This window comes from Lissotriton helveticus, chromosome 1_1, assembly GCF_964261635.1.
Source record: "Lissotriton helveticus chromosome 1_1, aLisHel1.1, whole genome shotgun sequence".
Lineage (NCBI taxonomy): Eukaryota > Metazoa > Chordata > Amphibia > Caudata > Salamandridae > Lissotriton > Lissotriton helveticus.
Window position 1 is genome coordinate 1,478,309,025 of NC_136057.1, and position 14,008 is coordinate 1,478,323,032.

Here is a 14,008-nt window from a genome sequence, read left to right on the forward strand (position 1 = left end):
AGCTAGGACTTCCTTGCACTCCTGCGGGATGCTTAGGTGACCGAATTCTCGGTACTCAGGAGCCAAGCCGATAATCTGAGAGATTTCAGATTCGGGTGGAGTATCTGGCCTTTGGACATCGAGAGTAGAGAGGGATGTTGAGGCAGTTGGATTGATGGACGGACTGAGAGGCGACGGAGGTCCGCGAACCAATGTTGTCTCGGCCAGTATGGGGCAATGAGAATCAATGTGCAATGCTCCATTTTCATCTTCCGGATGACTCTGCTTATCAGGGGAAATGGCGGAAATGCGTACGCAAACACGTTGCGCCATGCGATGGAAAATGCATTTCCTAATGACCCCTGTTGGGGATGCCAACTTGCGAAGCTGTGGCATTTTTTGTTCTCCTTGGTGGCGAAGAGGTCTATTTGTGGTTTTCCCCATGTCGAGAAGATGTTGTCTAGAACTTGTTGGTTCAGTTCCCATTCGTGGGACATTGACCTCTGTCTGCTGAGAGCGTCTGCTATGACGTTGTCTTTTCCTGGGACATACTCTGATGTTAATGTGATGTTGTTGAGCAGTAGCCAGTTCCAAATTTTTTGTGATTCGCGAGACATCGTCAGCGAGCGTGTCCCTCCCTGCTTGTTTAAGTAGTGCATTGTGGTCGTGTTGTCCGTCCTCACTAGCACTGCTGAATTTTTGATGCGAGGGAGGAATGCCTGTAGGGAGTGAAGGACTGCACGTAGTTCTAGGAGGTTGATATGCAGAGCCTTCTCTTGCTCCGACCATCTGCCGCTGATTTGTAAGTCTTGAAGGACTGCACCCCATCCTTCGAGAGATGCGTCCGTCGTTATGACGTGTGGAGTTTCTGGTAACAAGAACGTGAGACCTTTGGATAGGTTCTTGAGCTTCATCCACCAACCCAGCGTCTCGGATATTTGTCGAGTGACGACAATGTGATCCTCGAAGGAATCTGTACATTGGGTCCACTGTTTGGTCAGGGCCTCCTGAAGGGGGCGCATTCTGAGCCGACAGTGAGGGATGAGTAGAATGCAGGAAGACATCATCCCTAGAAGAGATTTGAAAATCCTTACTTTGATGGTTGGTTTTGAAGATATTGCGGTAGCTAGAGTCATCAGTTTGTTTTTTCTTTCCAGAGACGGGAAAGCTTTGGAGGAAATGGTGTTTATAGTGGCCCCCAGAAATGTTATTATCCTGGTGGGTTGTAAAGTAGATTTTTCGAAGTTGAGAGTCAAACCTAGTTTCCGGAAAATATCGAGACAGGCGTTGGAAGACAGCTGCGCGTCGGTGAGAGACGGTGCTTTCACCAGCCAGTCGTCCAGGTAGGGGAAGACCTGGTGATTCTGTTGTCTCAGGTAAGCTGCCACAGGAGCCAGGCACTTTGTAAAAATGCGAGGCGCTGATTTGAGGCCAAATGGGAGGACACAAAATTGGTAGTGGAGACCTGCTACTTCGAATCGTAGGAATTTTTCGTGTCGTCTGTGTATTGGGACATGGTAATATGCATCTTGCAGGTCCAAAGATGTCATAAAGTCTCCTTCCTCCAGGGAGCCTAGGATTTCCTGGATAGTCACCATTCGAAACGATTGGCTTTTCAGGAAGGCATTGAGCGCCCTGAGATCTAGAATTGGCCTCCATTTCTTCTTTTTCTGTTGGATTAAAAAGAAGCGGGAATAAAATCCCTTTCCCTTTTGAGCTGATGGGACTCGCTCTATTGCTCCCTTTTTTATCATGGAAGAGATTTCCTTCAGTAACATACGAAGGTGTTTGTGATGATGTTTGTGAGGAGGGGTTAACGGTGGGATGGAGTTGAATTCCAAGGTGTGACCGTGTTGAATCAATTGTAGTACCCACCGATCCGTCGTAATCATTTTCCAATTTTGGAGGAAATGTGTCAGCTTGCCACCAATTTTGAGCGGACAGGATGGTGGGGGGACTGGCTGCGGGAAATGGTCATTGTCTTCCGCCAGCCGTTTTCTTTTGCGATTTGCCCCTGAAGTTCTGTCTCCCGTAGGGGGTCTGACGACTTTGTTGTTGCTGTCGCTGCGGATATTGTGAGCAATTTTGATTATATGAGTATGTGGATTTGCCTTGATAGGATCCTCTGTATGTGGATTGTCCTCTTCCTCTGTGCCCTCGAAAGGACTGGTTTCTGAATTGTAAAGTCCCGAGGGCCCTTGCAGTATCGGTGTCTTTCTTAATCGTCTGCAAGGCTTCATCTATTTTAGCTCCAAATAGTTGTTGTCCGTCATAGGGCATATCTACAACTTTGGTTTGTACCTCTTGCCTGAAGGACGTCGCTTTGAGCCATCCTTGTCTGCGCAAAACTGCGGCGCCTGCAAGCTGTCTGAAGCCTGTCATGGCGACATCGACAGCTGAATCTATGATTTCTGATGCTGACATTTGACCTTCATGAAGGAGTGCCTGGACCTCATCTTTCAAGTCGTCAGGCACGTGCGTGAGATATGGAGCAATATCTTCCCATAGTTGCCTATTGTATCTGCCCAGCAGAGCAATGGCGTTGGCCACTTTGACCGTCATGGCTGACGTTGTGGAGAAGCGTTTGCCTATGCCATCCAATTTCCTGCCCTCTTTGTCTGGTGGTGCTGACAGTGGCGAGGATGGGTTTCTGGAGTTCTTCTGGGCGGCTTGAGTGACGACCGAATCTGGTTTTGGATGTGAATTAAAACAAGTGGGTGCCGTTGACGGAGCTCTATATTTTTTGTCCAGTCTAGGGACTACTATTGAAACAGATGCAGGAGTTTGCATGAGTTGTAGCCCCTGTTCCCAGATATGTTCTATTATGGGAATGGACCGTGCCTCCTTCCTTATGGGGTCTTTGAAGTCATACAAGAAACAATCCGTTACTTTTGTTTCCATTGCCATGTGAAATCTAGTGGCCGCTCTCTATTAAATTGTGGAATCCACCGATATCCACTGGTGGAGAGTGATGTGCTGGGTTCCGGTGTGGCCGGAGAATGAGCAACGTAATCCTCATCATCTCTGTTTTCAGAGAGGTCATCTCTAACCTCACCTTCCTCAGGAGGTTCGTCGTCATCATCAGAGGATTGTATGTTGTGAACCTGTTCATTGTCTTGAGGAATAACCAAAGGCGCTGGTCTTGCCCTTGGTGATCTTTGCTGTTTGGAAGATTCTTGAGAATTGTCATGTGAAGGTGTCGCCGACGATTCTGGGAATCGCTTTTTATAGTCTGTGATCAGGAATTGAAGATCATTAACTATCTCAGCCGGCAATACGATCATTGGAGTGACTTGAGTATGTACCTGAGCCCGAACAGTTTCTTCCGTAAAAATAACATCATCTCCGTCATCGTCAGTACTCTGGCATTTGACATTGAGATCTGACGGGCTAGTAGCTTGTTCGAATTGTTCATCATCTGATTCGTCAGCTTGTAGTATGTGAGAAGGAAGCAGTGATTGAACCCTACTGGGTGATGTCAATTCGGGCGTAATAGGGAGTTTGGTGACCTTTTTTGATGGAATTAACTCTGCTTTTTTCCATGGCGTCGATGATGTCGTCGTCGACGAGGTCGTCGACGGTATCGACGTCGATCGTTTTTCAAGCGTCGAGTGTCCCTTCGCCGATGAAGCTGTCGTCGACGTGGCGGTCGTCGACGGTGCGGCTGTCGACGATGTCTTCGTCGACGCGATCGTCGACGGTGCCTTCGCCGTCGTCGATGCGGTCGTCGACGGTACTTTCGCCGTCGTCGATGTGGTCGTCGACGGCAGTTTTGTCGGCGGCGGCGTAGTAGTCGACGGTGCATTTGTCGTCGGCGGTGCTCCTACCGTCGTCGGTGTCTTCGTCGACGATGCGGTGGACGTCGACTGAATTCTCGTCGACGATGTCGGTGTTTTCTGTTTTGTCGACGTCGACGGTGATGACGACGGAGTTTTGACAAACGATTGCTGTTTTTTAATAAGTACAATCGACGATATTGGCTTACCCGTCGTCGACGAGTGGGTGGTCGTCGTCGTTGAAGTCAAGGCTGACGATGCCACCGTCGTCGAGACTGTCGTCGTCGATGTGGAAACATAGTTCGTTTTTCTTGAAGAGAATGTCATGGAAGTAGACGACGAGGACTGCGATGGCTTTCTGAAGGTTGCAGCATCCTTCACAGACGTGTCAGATCTTGCCTCAGAAGACTTTGAAGTAGTCTTTTTGTGAGGGACGTCTGGATGGCCAGGGGAAGCCTCCCTTGGCCTTTTTAAGGACAGTTTTGAGGAAACTGAAGCCATTTCACTGCCCTCCGAGGAGAGCACCTCATCATCTCTGGTTTTGAGTCTGTTTAACCAGAGGAGCAGTCTGCCTTCTCTATCCTTAAGTGTTTTGGTAGAGAATGTTCTACATACCCTGTAGTCCTTTACTGTGTGGTCAGGGTAGAGGCAAGTCTCATGCTTGTCGTCGACGTGCAGTCTCTTCTTGCCACAAGAAGAACAAGCTCTGAAGAGTCCTTTTTTCTGTTGTTCAGCCATAGTTGAAGTATAATCCAAGTTTTTTGAAGAAAAGTAGAGAATTTGAAGAAACCTGAGGAGAGCTCAGGTGGGGACTCCCTAGCACAACGTGCGGTAGAAAATCTGAGAGACTGAGGCTCCTGGCAGGAAGGTTCTAGAGGGAGGTGGTAGCTGATTGGCTACCTTTGGAAATTTGGTCCTTTTTACAAAAGGACATAGATAGGCTACTAAGGCAAGGCCCTTAGGCCTATTTTTCTCTATGTATGTCTATAGGACATTACTTTTCTATTACCGGGGCTCCCATCTCGACGACGGGGAATGATTCAGGCATGTGAATCTATGAAAGACACCCATAATACTGGATAAAGGGGTGTAGAGAGAAAGGGGTGTAGAGAGAAAGGGGTGTAGAGAGAAAGGGGTGTAGAGAGAAAGGGGTGTAGAGAGAAAGGGGTGTAGAGAGAAAGGGGTGTAGAGAGAAAGGGGTGTAGAGAGAGAGGGGTGTAGAGAGAAAGGGGTGTAGAGAGAGAGGGGTGTAGAGAGAGGGGTGCAGAGAAAGAGGGGTGCAGAGAAAGAGGGGTGCAGAGAAAGAGGGGTGCAGAGAAAGAGGGGTGCAGAGAAAGAGGGGTGCAGAGAAAGAGGGGTGCAGAGAAAGAGGGGTGCTGAGAAAGAGGGGTGCAGAGAAAGAGGGGTGTAGAGAGGGGTGTAGAGGGGTGTAGAGAGATAGGGGTGTGCAGAGAGAGGTGTGTAGAGAGGGGTGTAAAGAGAGGGGTGTAGAGAGAGGGGTGTAGAGAGAGGGGTGTAGAGAGATAGGGGTGTGTAGAGAGAGAGAGAGATAGAGAGAGAGAGAGAGAGAGAGAGAGAGAGATGGGTGTAGAGACAGGGGTGTAGTTATGCGTAATTTTTCTATTTCAAATATATATTTGGGTGTATCTGTACAAAACGCGAGTTAATGGCTCGGAGTTGTTGTGGGCGCGGATGGTTGTGTGAGTGACCTAAAGGGATTAGTGGGAAGCGATGCGAGTTAAGAGGACAGTTACCTAAGAGAGGAGCGAACAAGGAGGAAGAAAGTTAGAGAGGAATTAACTTGTGAGTAAAGCTAAACAGGGTTAAAGGTGGTTTAGTTCCCTTTGTAAGTTTCAGTCAGGACTCTGTTGTTCCACTTGTGTGCTCAGTAACAAAATCGAAATGGCATGTAAAGATTTTCCGCATATACAATCAAGACTTCCCATTGAACTTGTGTTATGAAAAAAGTGAACAAAAATGCACTTCTTTATCTTAGGGTTGAATAAAATAAAGTACAGCAAGAAGAAGAGGAAAACCATCTTTACTTCATCTAGTATCAGGTGACGCACATATCACATTTAAACAAATGCACCGCATTGATGCAACTTCTGCAAAAGGGTTGTAACTTATGAAAAAAGTGACCGTACCACTGCTCCCATCTATGTTAGGTGGAGAGGTCATTCATGACGTTTGAGGGGAGCAGAATGGCTTGCTGTCAGAAAGGCATCAGGGGCATGAGGTCTGGCTGTGTCGCTCCCTCCAATAGGTGCAGTAATTTGTAAAATAAAATATGCCACCAGGGACAAGAAAACATACTGGTTTTACAAGAATACAGAAAAAGTAAGCAGTGACATATTTACAAGGCAACACTGATGTTGATACATTTGACATAGTGACATGATGCGCCATATGTCTACTTAGCAGTGGAGTGCATTATTTCATTCTTACGTTTGTCGCACTGGTACACAACTTTAAAAGGAAAGACCACGGCTATTTACAGTTTTGAACGAGTAATCCAAACTCCCTGTTCTGCTCTTTTCTATTCTTCACCTCATCAGGTACAAGCAGAAGGCATTTCATGTGGCACACAAAAACGCAGCGGGAAAGGACGGACAAGTAAGGGTTAAAATCAAAGCGGATAAGGCTACTGCCGGCTTTGACAGGGTAGACCAAATTCCCTGGTTCTGTTCTTTTCTCCCCCCCTCACCTGGTACTGACCAAATGCCTTTCCTGGGCAGACTGCGGAAATGAAAACGCAGCTGGTGAAACTGATCTCAAAACATAGTGCCCCTAAGGGACGAGTCTACTCACCTGCACAGACAGATCACGATGACGATCACTGCAGGTTACTTGCTCGGCTCGGGCCCAGGCGCCGGTGTTCTCAGGCATGCAAAGCAGATGCAGTGGCCCAATAAGAATCAACCTCTCAAGTGGACCAACCCACTGGTAGAAGACTGCAGGGACGTGCAACCTTTGGAGCCACATAGCCAATGAAAATCGTAAAAACTCCAATCTCGCTCAATCGTAAACCTCAGTACAAGCGTCACAGGATCGACATCCAATGGGAAACTGACAAGTGCTCTCTCAGCCAATCGCATGGCAATGTTTTAAAAGCACTGGGCAGAGAGTATTTGGGCTGCGAGGAGACGTGGGAGGGCGGGGGCTGCCCGCGCAACATGCGCCATTCGCGAGCCCGGAGCCAAAGCGAAGTGCGCGAGCCGAAGTCCTGGGTCCCAGGAGGGGGCCCAGCTGAAGAGCAGCGGATAGCACGGCGGGGCTTGCCTAAGGGGAGAGCCCCGCATCGTGCTGCCACAGGACCTGGAGTACAGAGATGAGGTAAGGAGAGGGGGGGGTGCGCGTGTGGACGTGTGTGTATGCAGTGTGTGTGCGTGCGTGTGTGTGCCTGCCTGTGTGTGTGTGTATGTGTGTGTGTGTGTGAGTGTGGCTGTGTGTATGTGTGCGCGCGCGACAGAGAGGCATGGCGGCATGGCTGACTTCCTGGGAATCTGAGATAGGATATGTGCACGGCGCCAGCCTGGGCGTGCGCGCCCACGAGCTGCAATCGGCGCGCGTGTCCGAACCCTGTCTCAGATTCCCAGGAGACGGAGAACAATAGTTGTCGAGCTAGACGCATGCTACGCATGCGCACTCTAGCTCGACCTAAAAATCAGGGACCCACTTTCAACAGTATTTCAATGGTCACTGAATTCACATTTACACACCATAGCATCTAGTGCCTTAAAAATGCATTTTTGCACAGTTATTCTCCCCATTAAAAGGGGAAAGGACCATCTGCAATATTTAAGAAAACCTTCAACAGACATGGGTAAACTTCCAACAAAACTTGAGAAAAAGGCTTTAGGTGTAGATGGGCATCTTGCAGGAAATAAAAGTGAAACTTCAAGTGTACAGAGGTAGAGATATCTATAAACGTGTTTCCTATGGGTGAATTTCTTTAGCAAGTGCGAGATCAAGCACCAAATCTCTCTGAAGACTGCTAAAGTGGGGCACATTTGACTAACAGTACTCCTCCCCCCCCCAACACACAGTTTACTGCCCTCAGAAGTTTCTACTGTTACCTTTTGGTGAAGCAGAAGATATTCCAAACCTGCATGGGGTAGAAAGACAAGTCACATTACATTCCATAAATTGCAGTGTATTAACTCTGGAGTAGACAACATCCCAAATTGAAGTGGTACACATGTTACAAATTACATGAAATACAGCGAGGCATGGCCCAAAAACAGTGTGCTTGTCTGCTACATAAAACACTACAGAGATCTCAGAAATGTCAGTTCACAGAACACATATTAAAGAAAATGCCTCAATGGTGAAAATGGTAGCACTAAGGGTACATTTACCTTCTTCAGTTACCGCAAATGGTGAGAGGTTAAAACAGGGCATGACTCTAAGGCATCATGCAAGAGAAACTCATTGACCAAAGTAAGGACTCTGGGTTGCGTCTGTCAAGCAAAGGGGACGCAACTCTGACCAAATTCACACAATGGTCCAAGCTCACAGTGAGAACAAGCTCCATGACCTCAGAGAATGAAGCACGTACAGTGGACTCCAGGCTGGCCAAGAACAAGAGAATGTTCCCAAGTACAAGGAATAACACTCCACAACTTCACAGAATATACCAACCAAAGGGGAGCGCATAATCTCCACCATCAAAAAATTTACCAGGTGCATCATCCCAACAAAGAAAGTCCATGCAATGCAAATACATTTAAAGTATCAAGCAAAAGGGAGAACATACTCACCAACAAACAGAATAAACTAAGCACAGTCGAATGCATAACCCCTTCCCAACCGTAGTCAATCTACTAAGTCAAAGGAGCAAACATTATCTAATAATACAGAGCTCACCAGGCATAGGGGAGAGCAGGATAGGGACAGAATATACCAAGCATATATAGGAGAATTGATGGGATATAAATACAATAGATACATGTTATTGGCCTAGTATATACAATATAACCTTATAACCTTGCGTTAGCATAGTATGATTCACGTTGTATTATTCTGGTTAGGAACAATTCACTACCTGCTCGCTCAAGCCTATTGGTGTGACCTGAGCCATGTTCTTTCGTTTCTCTGTGTCTAGTACTGTTTCCCTGAAATCACGTGATTAGGCTTTCTGCACGAAACCATGATGGCAGACTTAGCGGTCTGCTCCACTCGTTAGTTTGTAGCTCAGGGAAACTCAAGGTCACACCTGCCCTTTCTGTGGGATGCGCACATTCTAGTAGAGCTCGTTCTTGTCTTCCCCGAGCTTCAGATAGAAAGGGAGGCACCTTACTGACCTGCCCCCGGAATTGCTTCGGCCGTGCTACTAGCAATCAATTGTGCCTTATATGGGTCTTCCTGTTGGCTGACAAACTGTATCTTTCCTTCTAAGGTGACATCATGCTATGTGTAAAACGTATATATGCTTGTATTACTTGTGTGAAGTTAGTCTCCTCTGTGCACCTCTGAGGGTCGTGCAGACTGAGGCTGCCCTGTCAGGGTTTGTATTATGGAATAAACGATTGAACCTTCTCCATTGCCGACTGACTTATTATTTATGGATAAGATATATGGGCTATTGGTGGGTATAGTCCATTAGTATAATTTTGGGTCCTTCAGTTGGCGACTCCGCCGGGACTCCGCGATAGGGTCGTCCCCTCCTGTAAACAGGAGTTAGAGGGACAGGGAGGAGTTCTGGCCGACTGGGTGGACAGAAATAGGATCCTGATTTGAGACACCCGTTTGTGGTACGAAAACAAGTATCTCCACTCTCGAGCCCAGTATCCCTCCCAGCTGCTGAAGACCCTACGCCGGAATCCTGCGGGCTTAACCCGAGAGACAAGAACAGACTGTCGGTCTGTTTAGGAGTCGGCAGTGGAGAACTCGAAATCGACCTGAGTGAATTTTGATTGTATTGGATATGAAATACTTGGAAGAAGTGTTTCTTTGGTAGCGGTTAACTGCTTTTGAAGGTGGCCGGGGAAGCCGGACCACGAGAGAATCTGGGGATCTACCGTTGCGGCGAAGGGGCTGCGCGGGTAGATACCCCACGGACTTGTATGGTGAAAACTTGAGACTACACCTGGTGCCTTAGTACGGCGTTACTCGCTCGGCCGAATCCTCTTCGGGAAAGCCCTGGGAGCAACTGGGTAAGCTAGGGTTCTGGAGCTACGTGCCCAGATGCCTGGCTCAACCAGAACAGGACCATGGGATGGCCTGTAAGAGGGTTCGTGGTTCGCCTATCAGGTGATCTCAGAACAGTCTGGTGACTGCTCCTGTTTGGTTGAATTTTGTTGGTCCGGAATTCTTTTGAATCGATTCCCCGAACAGGAGTCGGCGGGCTCTGTTCGTATTTTGAAGACGTAATTTGCATAAGAACTAGTAACGGCCTTGCGACACTTTACAGCACTTTATGGTGGCGGAAATATGAGAGTGTGAGTGGTGAGAAGGACGCGTCCGATAGTGAATGGTTTTTGGAGTATGCGAGTAGAATGGAGTCTATTGAAATGCCTTGTTTTAGTAAAATATGTTTTGGGTGCTGCTGTCGGCGAGGTGCAAGGTTGGAAGAAAGACAGCCCGCCCCTCCTGAGGGCAGCCCCAGTTTCGATATGTATGTGAAACACGGTCTCCAACCAATTGTATTTAATACACTCTGGCACAAATATACAAAAAACAATTCTGACTTGCAATGGCCTCTAACGGGGTCGTTTGATGAGAAAAAGATTAATTAAATCCAGAATAAGCTTTTTATGAAGAAAAGCCGCCAGTCGATGTTTGACTCTTTGAACCTATGGTTGAAGGAGGCAAAACGACGACGGATAAAGGAAGAGAAATTAGGAAGACTTAAATCAGGACAGACGGTTACGCAGAAAGCTGTGGCTTATGACAAAGCAAAGGTGGAGGAAAATATTGTACAAATGGATAGACAGTTCCGTTTAGAAACAGACAAAAGTTATGTAGCCGGACCTGATACTGGAGACGAATTAGAGGATTTATAAGAAGCCAGACCACCTCCTCCTTATGCCCCTCAGGGCTTATATCCCGCCGTACCGTTGGTACGGGCGGATCAACTTGGAGCAGCGTCGGTTGTTAGAGCACCGGCGGGAACGGTTGCCACAGCCCCTGCTGACAGGTCAGTGCGGAGTGCATTACTTCCCCCTCCCACTCTCCGACAGACTACCTCACCCTTGATATCCTTACAGCCGGACGCGGCTGTTCCTTCCCCTTCGCACCCTGTATTTCTCGCCCCTCCGAATCAGACCACTATAGATCCCCGATATACGGCTTGCCTGGATACCACACCCAAGCGCCTCAGGTCTGACCCAAGCGATCAGCGAGTATATACGAGGTCGCTGATGGGGGTGGAGGAAAGAAAAGCTATAGTAATTCAGGCATCCCAGTGGATGCGAAATGCTATTTACACTTTGAAAGAGATTTGGAGTACCATGAAAGATTTTGAACCAGTTGCACAGCAACTGGCTTTGGAAAATGTGGCGATTCGATTGATTACACTATGGAAACAGGTTTTTGAGGAAGGATTTCCTCCTCAGATACTGCGTGATATAAGAGATCGAGCCCATAAATTCCAATTACAGGCTGACGAGGTATATCAGAATGTGGAAAATCTGGTACATTATCGTGAACGCATGCACCGAAAGTATGCTGATTGGGGAGCACCCCATGAGAGAAGTGCACCCCCTCTTTTACCCCGAAACACTAGAAATAAAAGATGCCAATAACGTGGTAACTAGGGCTCGTGTGGATGCTCGGCTTCAGGAACAATGGGTTTATACCCCTTGGAAATGAAGCGAGGTTCTCACTCTAAAAGCTCAGCTCCCCGACCCACGTAAGAATCCCACTGCCTACTATAAAGAATTAGCCGAGGCCGCAAATTCTGCTATTATGACAATACCCGATATTGAACTATTTTTTGGTCTTTTGATTCCGGTAGACATCTGGAGACAAATACATGACACAGACCATGTTCCCGAATTAGGAGGGACATGGGACCAATTATAAGCTTGGGACAAGGAACGAAAGCCTGGAGAGAAACCTACAGACGAGGTACTAGCAGTACCAGATAAAATCATTGCGGATATGAAAACTCTCCTCCCTCCTAGAAAAGTTGATTGGGACAAATTGACGGCCTGTAAACAGAAGAAGGAAGAAAGCGTGTCAGATTTCTTTACCAGATTTGAGAAAGTCTTTATTGACTTTAGTGGGCAGGACCTATCCACGGAAGGTGGGATACGGTTATTTGTGAATAGGTTTGTTACAAACTTGCTCCCCGAAGTTATGTCCCGTCTCTAAACAGCAGAGAGCACATGGACTATGGCTGCCCCGTCAGTAATTCCCAGTATGGCTCAATATTATGAACATCGAGAAAATGAGAGCAAGGAAAAGTCAGAAAAGAAGACTAAGGATTTGAAGACTAGAGTTTTGTTGCAACAAGTTAGTAGAGGACAAAATACTGGACGAGGAGTACGAGGCTCATTCCTGAGGGGTGCAATGACAGGGAGGGGTAGAGGAGGTCCCCCGAATATTGGCATAAACCAAAGTTCATACTGTATACAGGAAGGACATTGGAGGGCAGATTGCCCTCTGCTGCTAGCCAGGAATGGTCCTGTTAGAGGACGAGGAAGAGGTCGAGGAAATATAGACCGAAATAGTATGCGAAGGGAAGAAATGCAACATGAGGATTCTCTGAAGAATTATTTTGACAATCCCCAGAATCGACAGTATTACAATGAGACCTACGGGGATGGTGGGTAAGACGGACAAGATTATGCATGAGATAGCCAAGGACAGAGCGGGGGCCATATTACAGTACCAGTCGACCAAGAGGGACCTTATGTTAAAGGAGAACTATTGGGAGCGTCAGGAAATGTTTTATTGGATACTGGGGCAATGAATAGTTCGGTTGCCCATACGTTGGTCCCAGGGGCTGCTCTGTCTGGCCAAAATAATGTTTCGGTAGGATTCTCTGGAATACCTGTGGTAAGCCCGTATCGAAGCCTCTGTCTTTTACTGTGGGTCCCATTTCTATACAATCACCTTTCCTTTTGCCCTCCAATTGTGGAGAAAATCTTTTAGGACTAGATATCTTGAAAAGATTGCATGCGCGTATTTATTGTTCCCCTGATGGTGTCTATCTCACAATGCAAAAACCCCCTTTAAATGCAACCCAGTATTTTGCCAAAAATGAGAATCTCCCTCCTGAATTTTCTACAGTCCCTTCTACACTATGGGCCACAGGAGACACTGATGTTGGCTTGCTAAGAATAGCTCCCGTGTCAATAACCTTGAAACCAAATGCCCAGCTGTCCCGCATTCCGCAGTATAAAATTTCACCAGAAGGTGAACAGGCCTTGTTGCTCATCATTCGTGACCTCGTAAAACGGGGGGTGGTAGAAGAAACAGCTGCCAATGTCTGTAATAGTCCGATTTTGCGGATTCTGAAGAAAACCCCCATTGATGGTGCCCTGGATTATAAAGATACCTATCGTTTTGTAATTGACCTTAGAGAGGTAAACAAAATTGTAGCCCCGCAATATCCGGTGGTACCTGACATTACTGCCATTTTGACAATGATTCCCCCTACTGCCCAATATTTCTCGGTAATAGATTTAAAAAATGCGTTCTTTAGTATTCCAATCCATCCTGATAGCAGACCTATCTTCGGATTCTCATTAGCTGGCCGAAGCTTTAGATTTACACGCGCACCCCAAGGCTATACAGAGAGTCCTAGCATTTATAGCCAAGCTTTAAAGACTGTACTTGATGAATTAAGTTTGCCCGCAGGAAATTCTATCATCCAGTATGTGGATGATATCCTAGTGGCCTCCGATACGGAGGAAGGTTGTAAGGAGGCCACAGTTAAGTTGCTGCATCATTTGGCTCACAAAGGGAATAAAGTGTCCCTTTCTAAATTTCAGTATTGTCGACAGGAAGTGACCTACCTCGGCCACTTACTGTCGAAAGCGGGGAGGCGATTGACCCCCGAGCGAATATCTGTAATTACTAACATGTCTGTTCCTCGTACTCAACGTGATGTTCGTGCTTTTCTTGGCGTAACCTCTTACTGTCGCCAGTGGATTCCTAACTATTCACTCCTCTCTAAACCCTTGTTGTATTTGACCACCAAAGATGTGCATGAACCCTTACCCTGGACGGATGAATGTCAAGAAGCCTTTGATTCTTTAAAATCTGCTCTTTGTTCTGCACCTGTCTTAGGTACTCCAGAT

At 47.1% G+C, this 14,008-nt stretch overlaps 1 protein-coding gene across 1 annotated transcript in view; it reads right to left on the bottom strand.

Annotated features, from left to right (window-relative positions):
• SARNP (SAP domain containing ribonucleoprotein) overlaps positions 1–14,008 on the bottom strand; it is a 738,339-nt gene that overhangs the window by 352,631 nt on the left and 371,700 nt on the right. Inside the window, exon 7 of the mRNA XM_078686447.1 lies at positions 7,835–7,863. Coding sequence (XP_078542573.1) covers positions 7,835–7,863 — 29 coding nt within the window. The remainder of the gene's footprint in view (positions 1–7,834; positions 7,864–14,008) is intronic.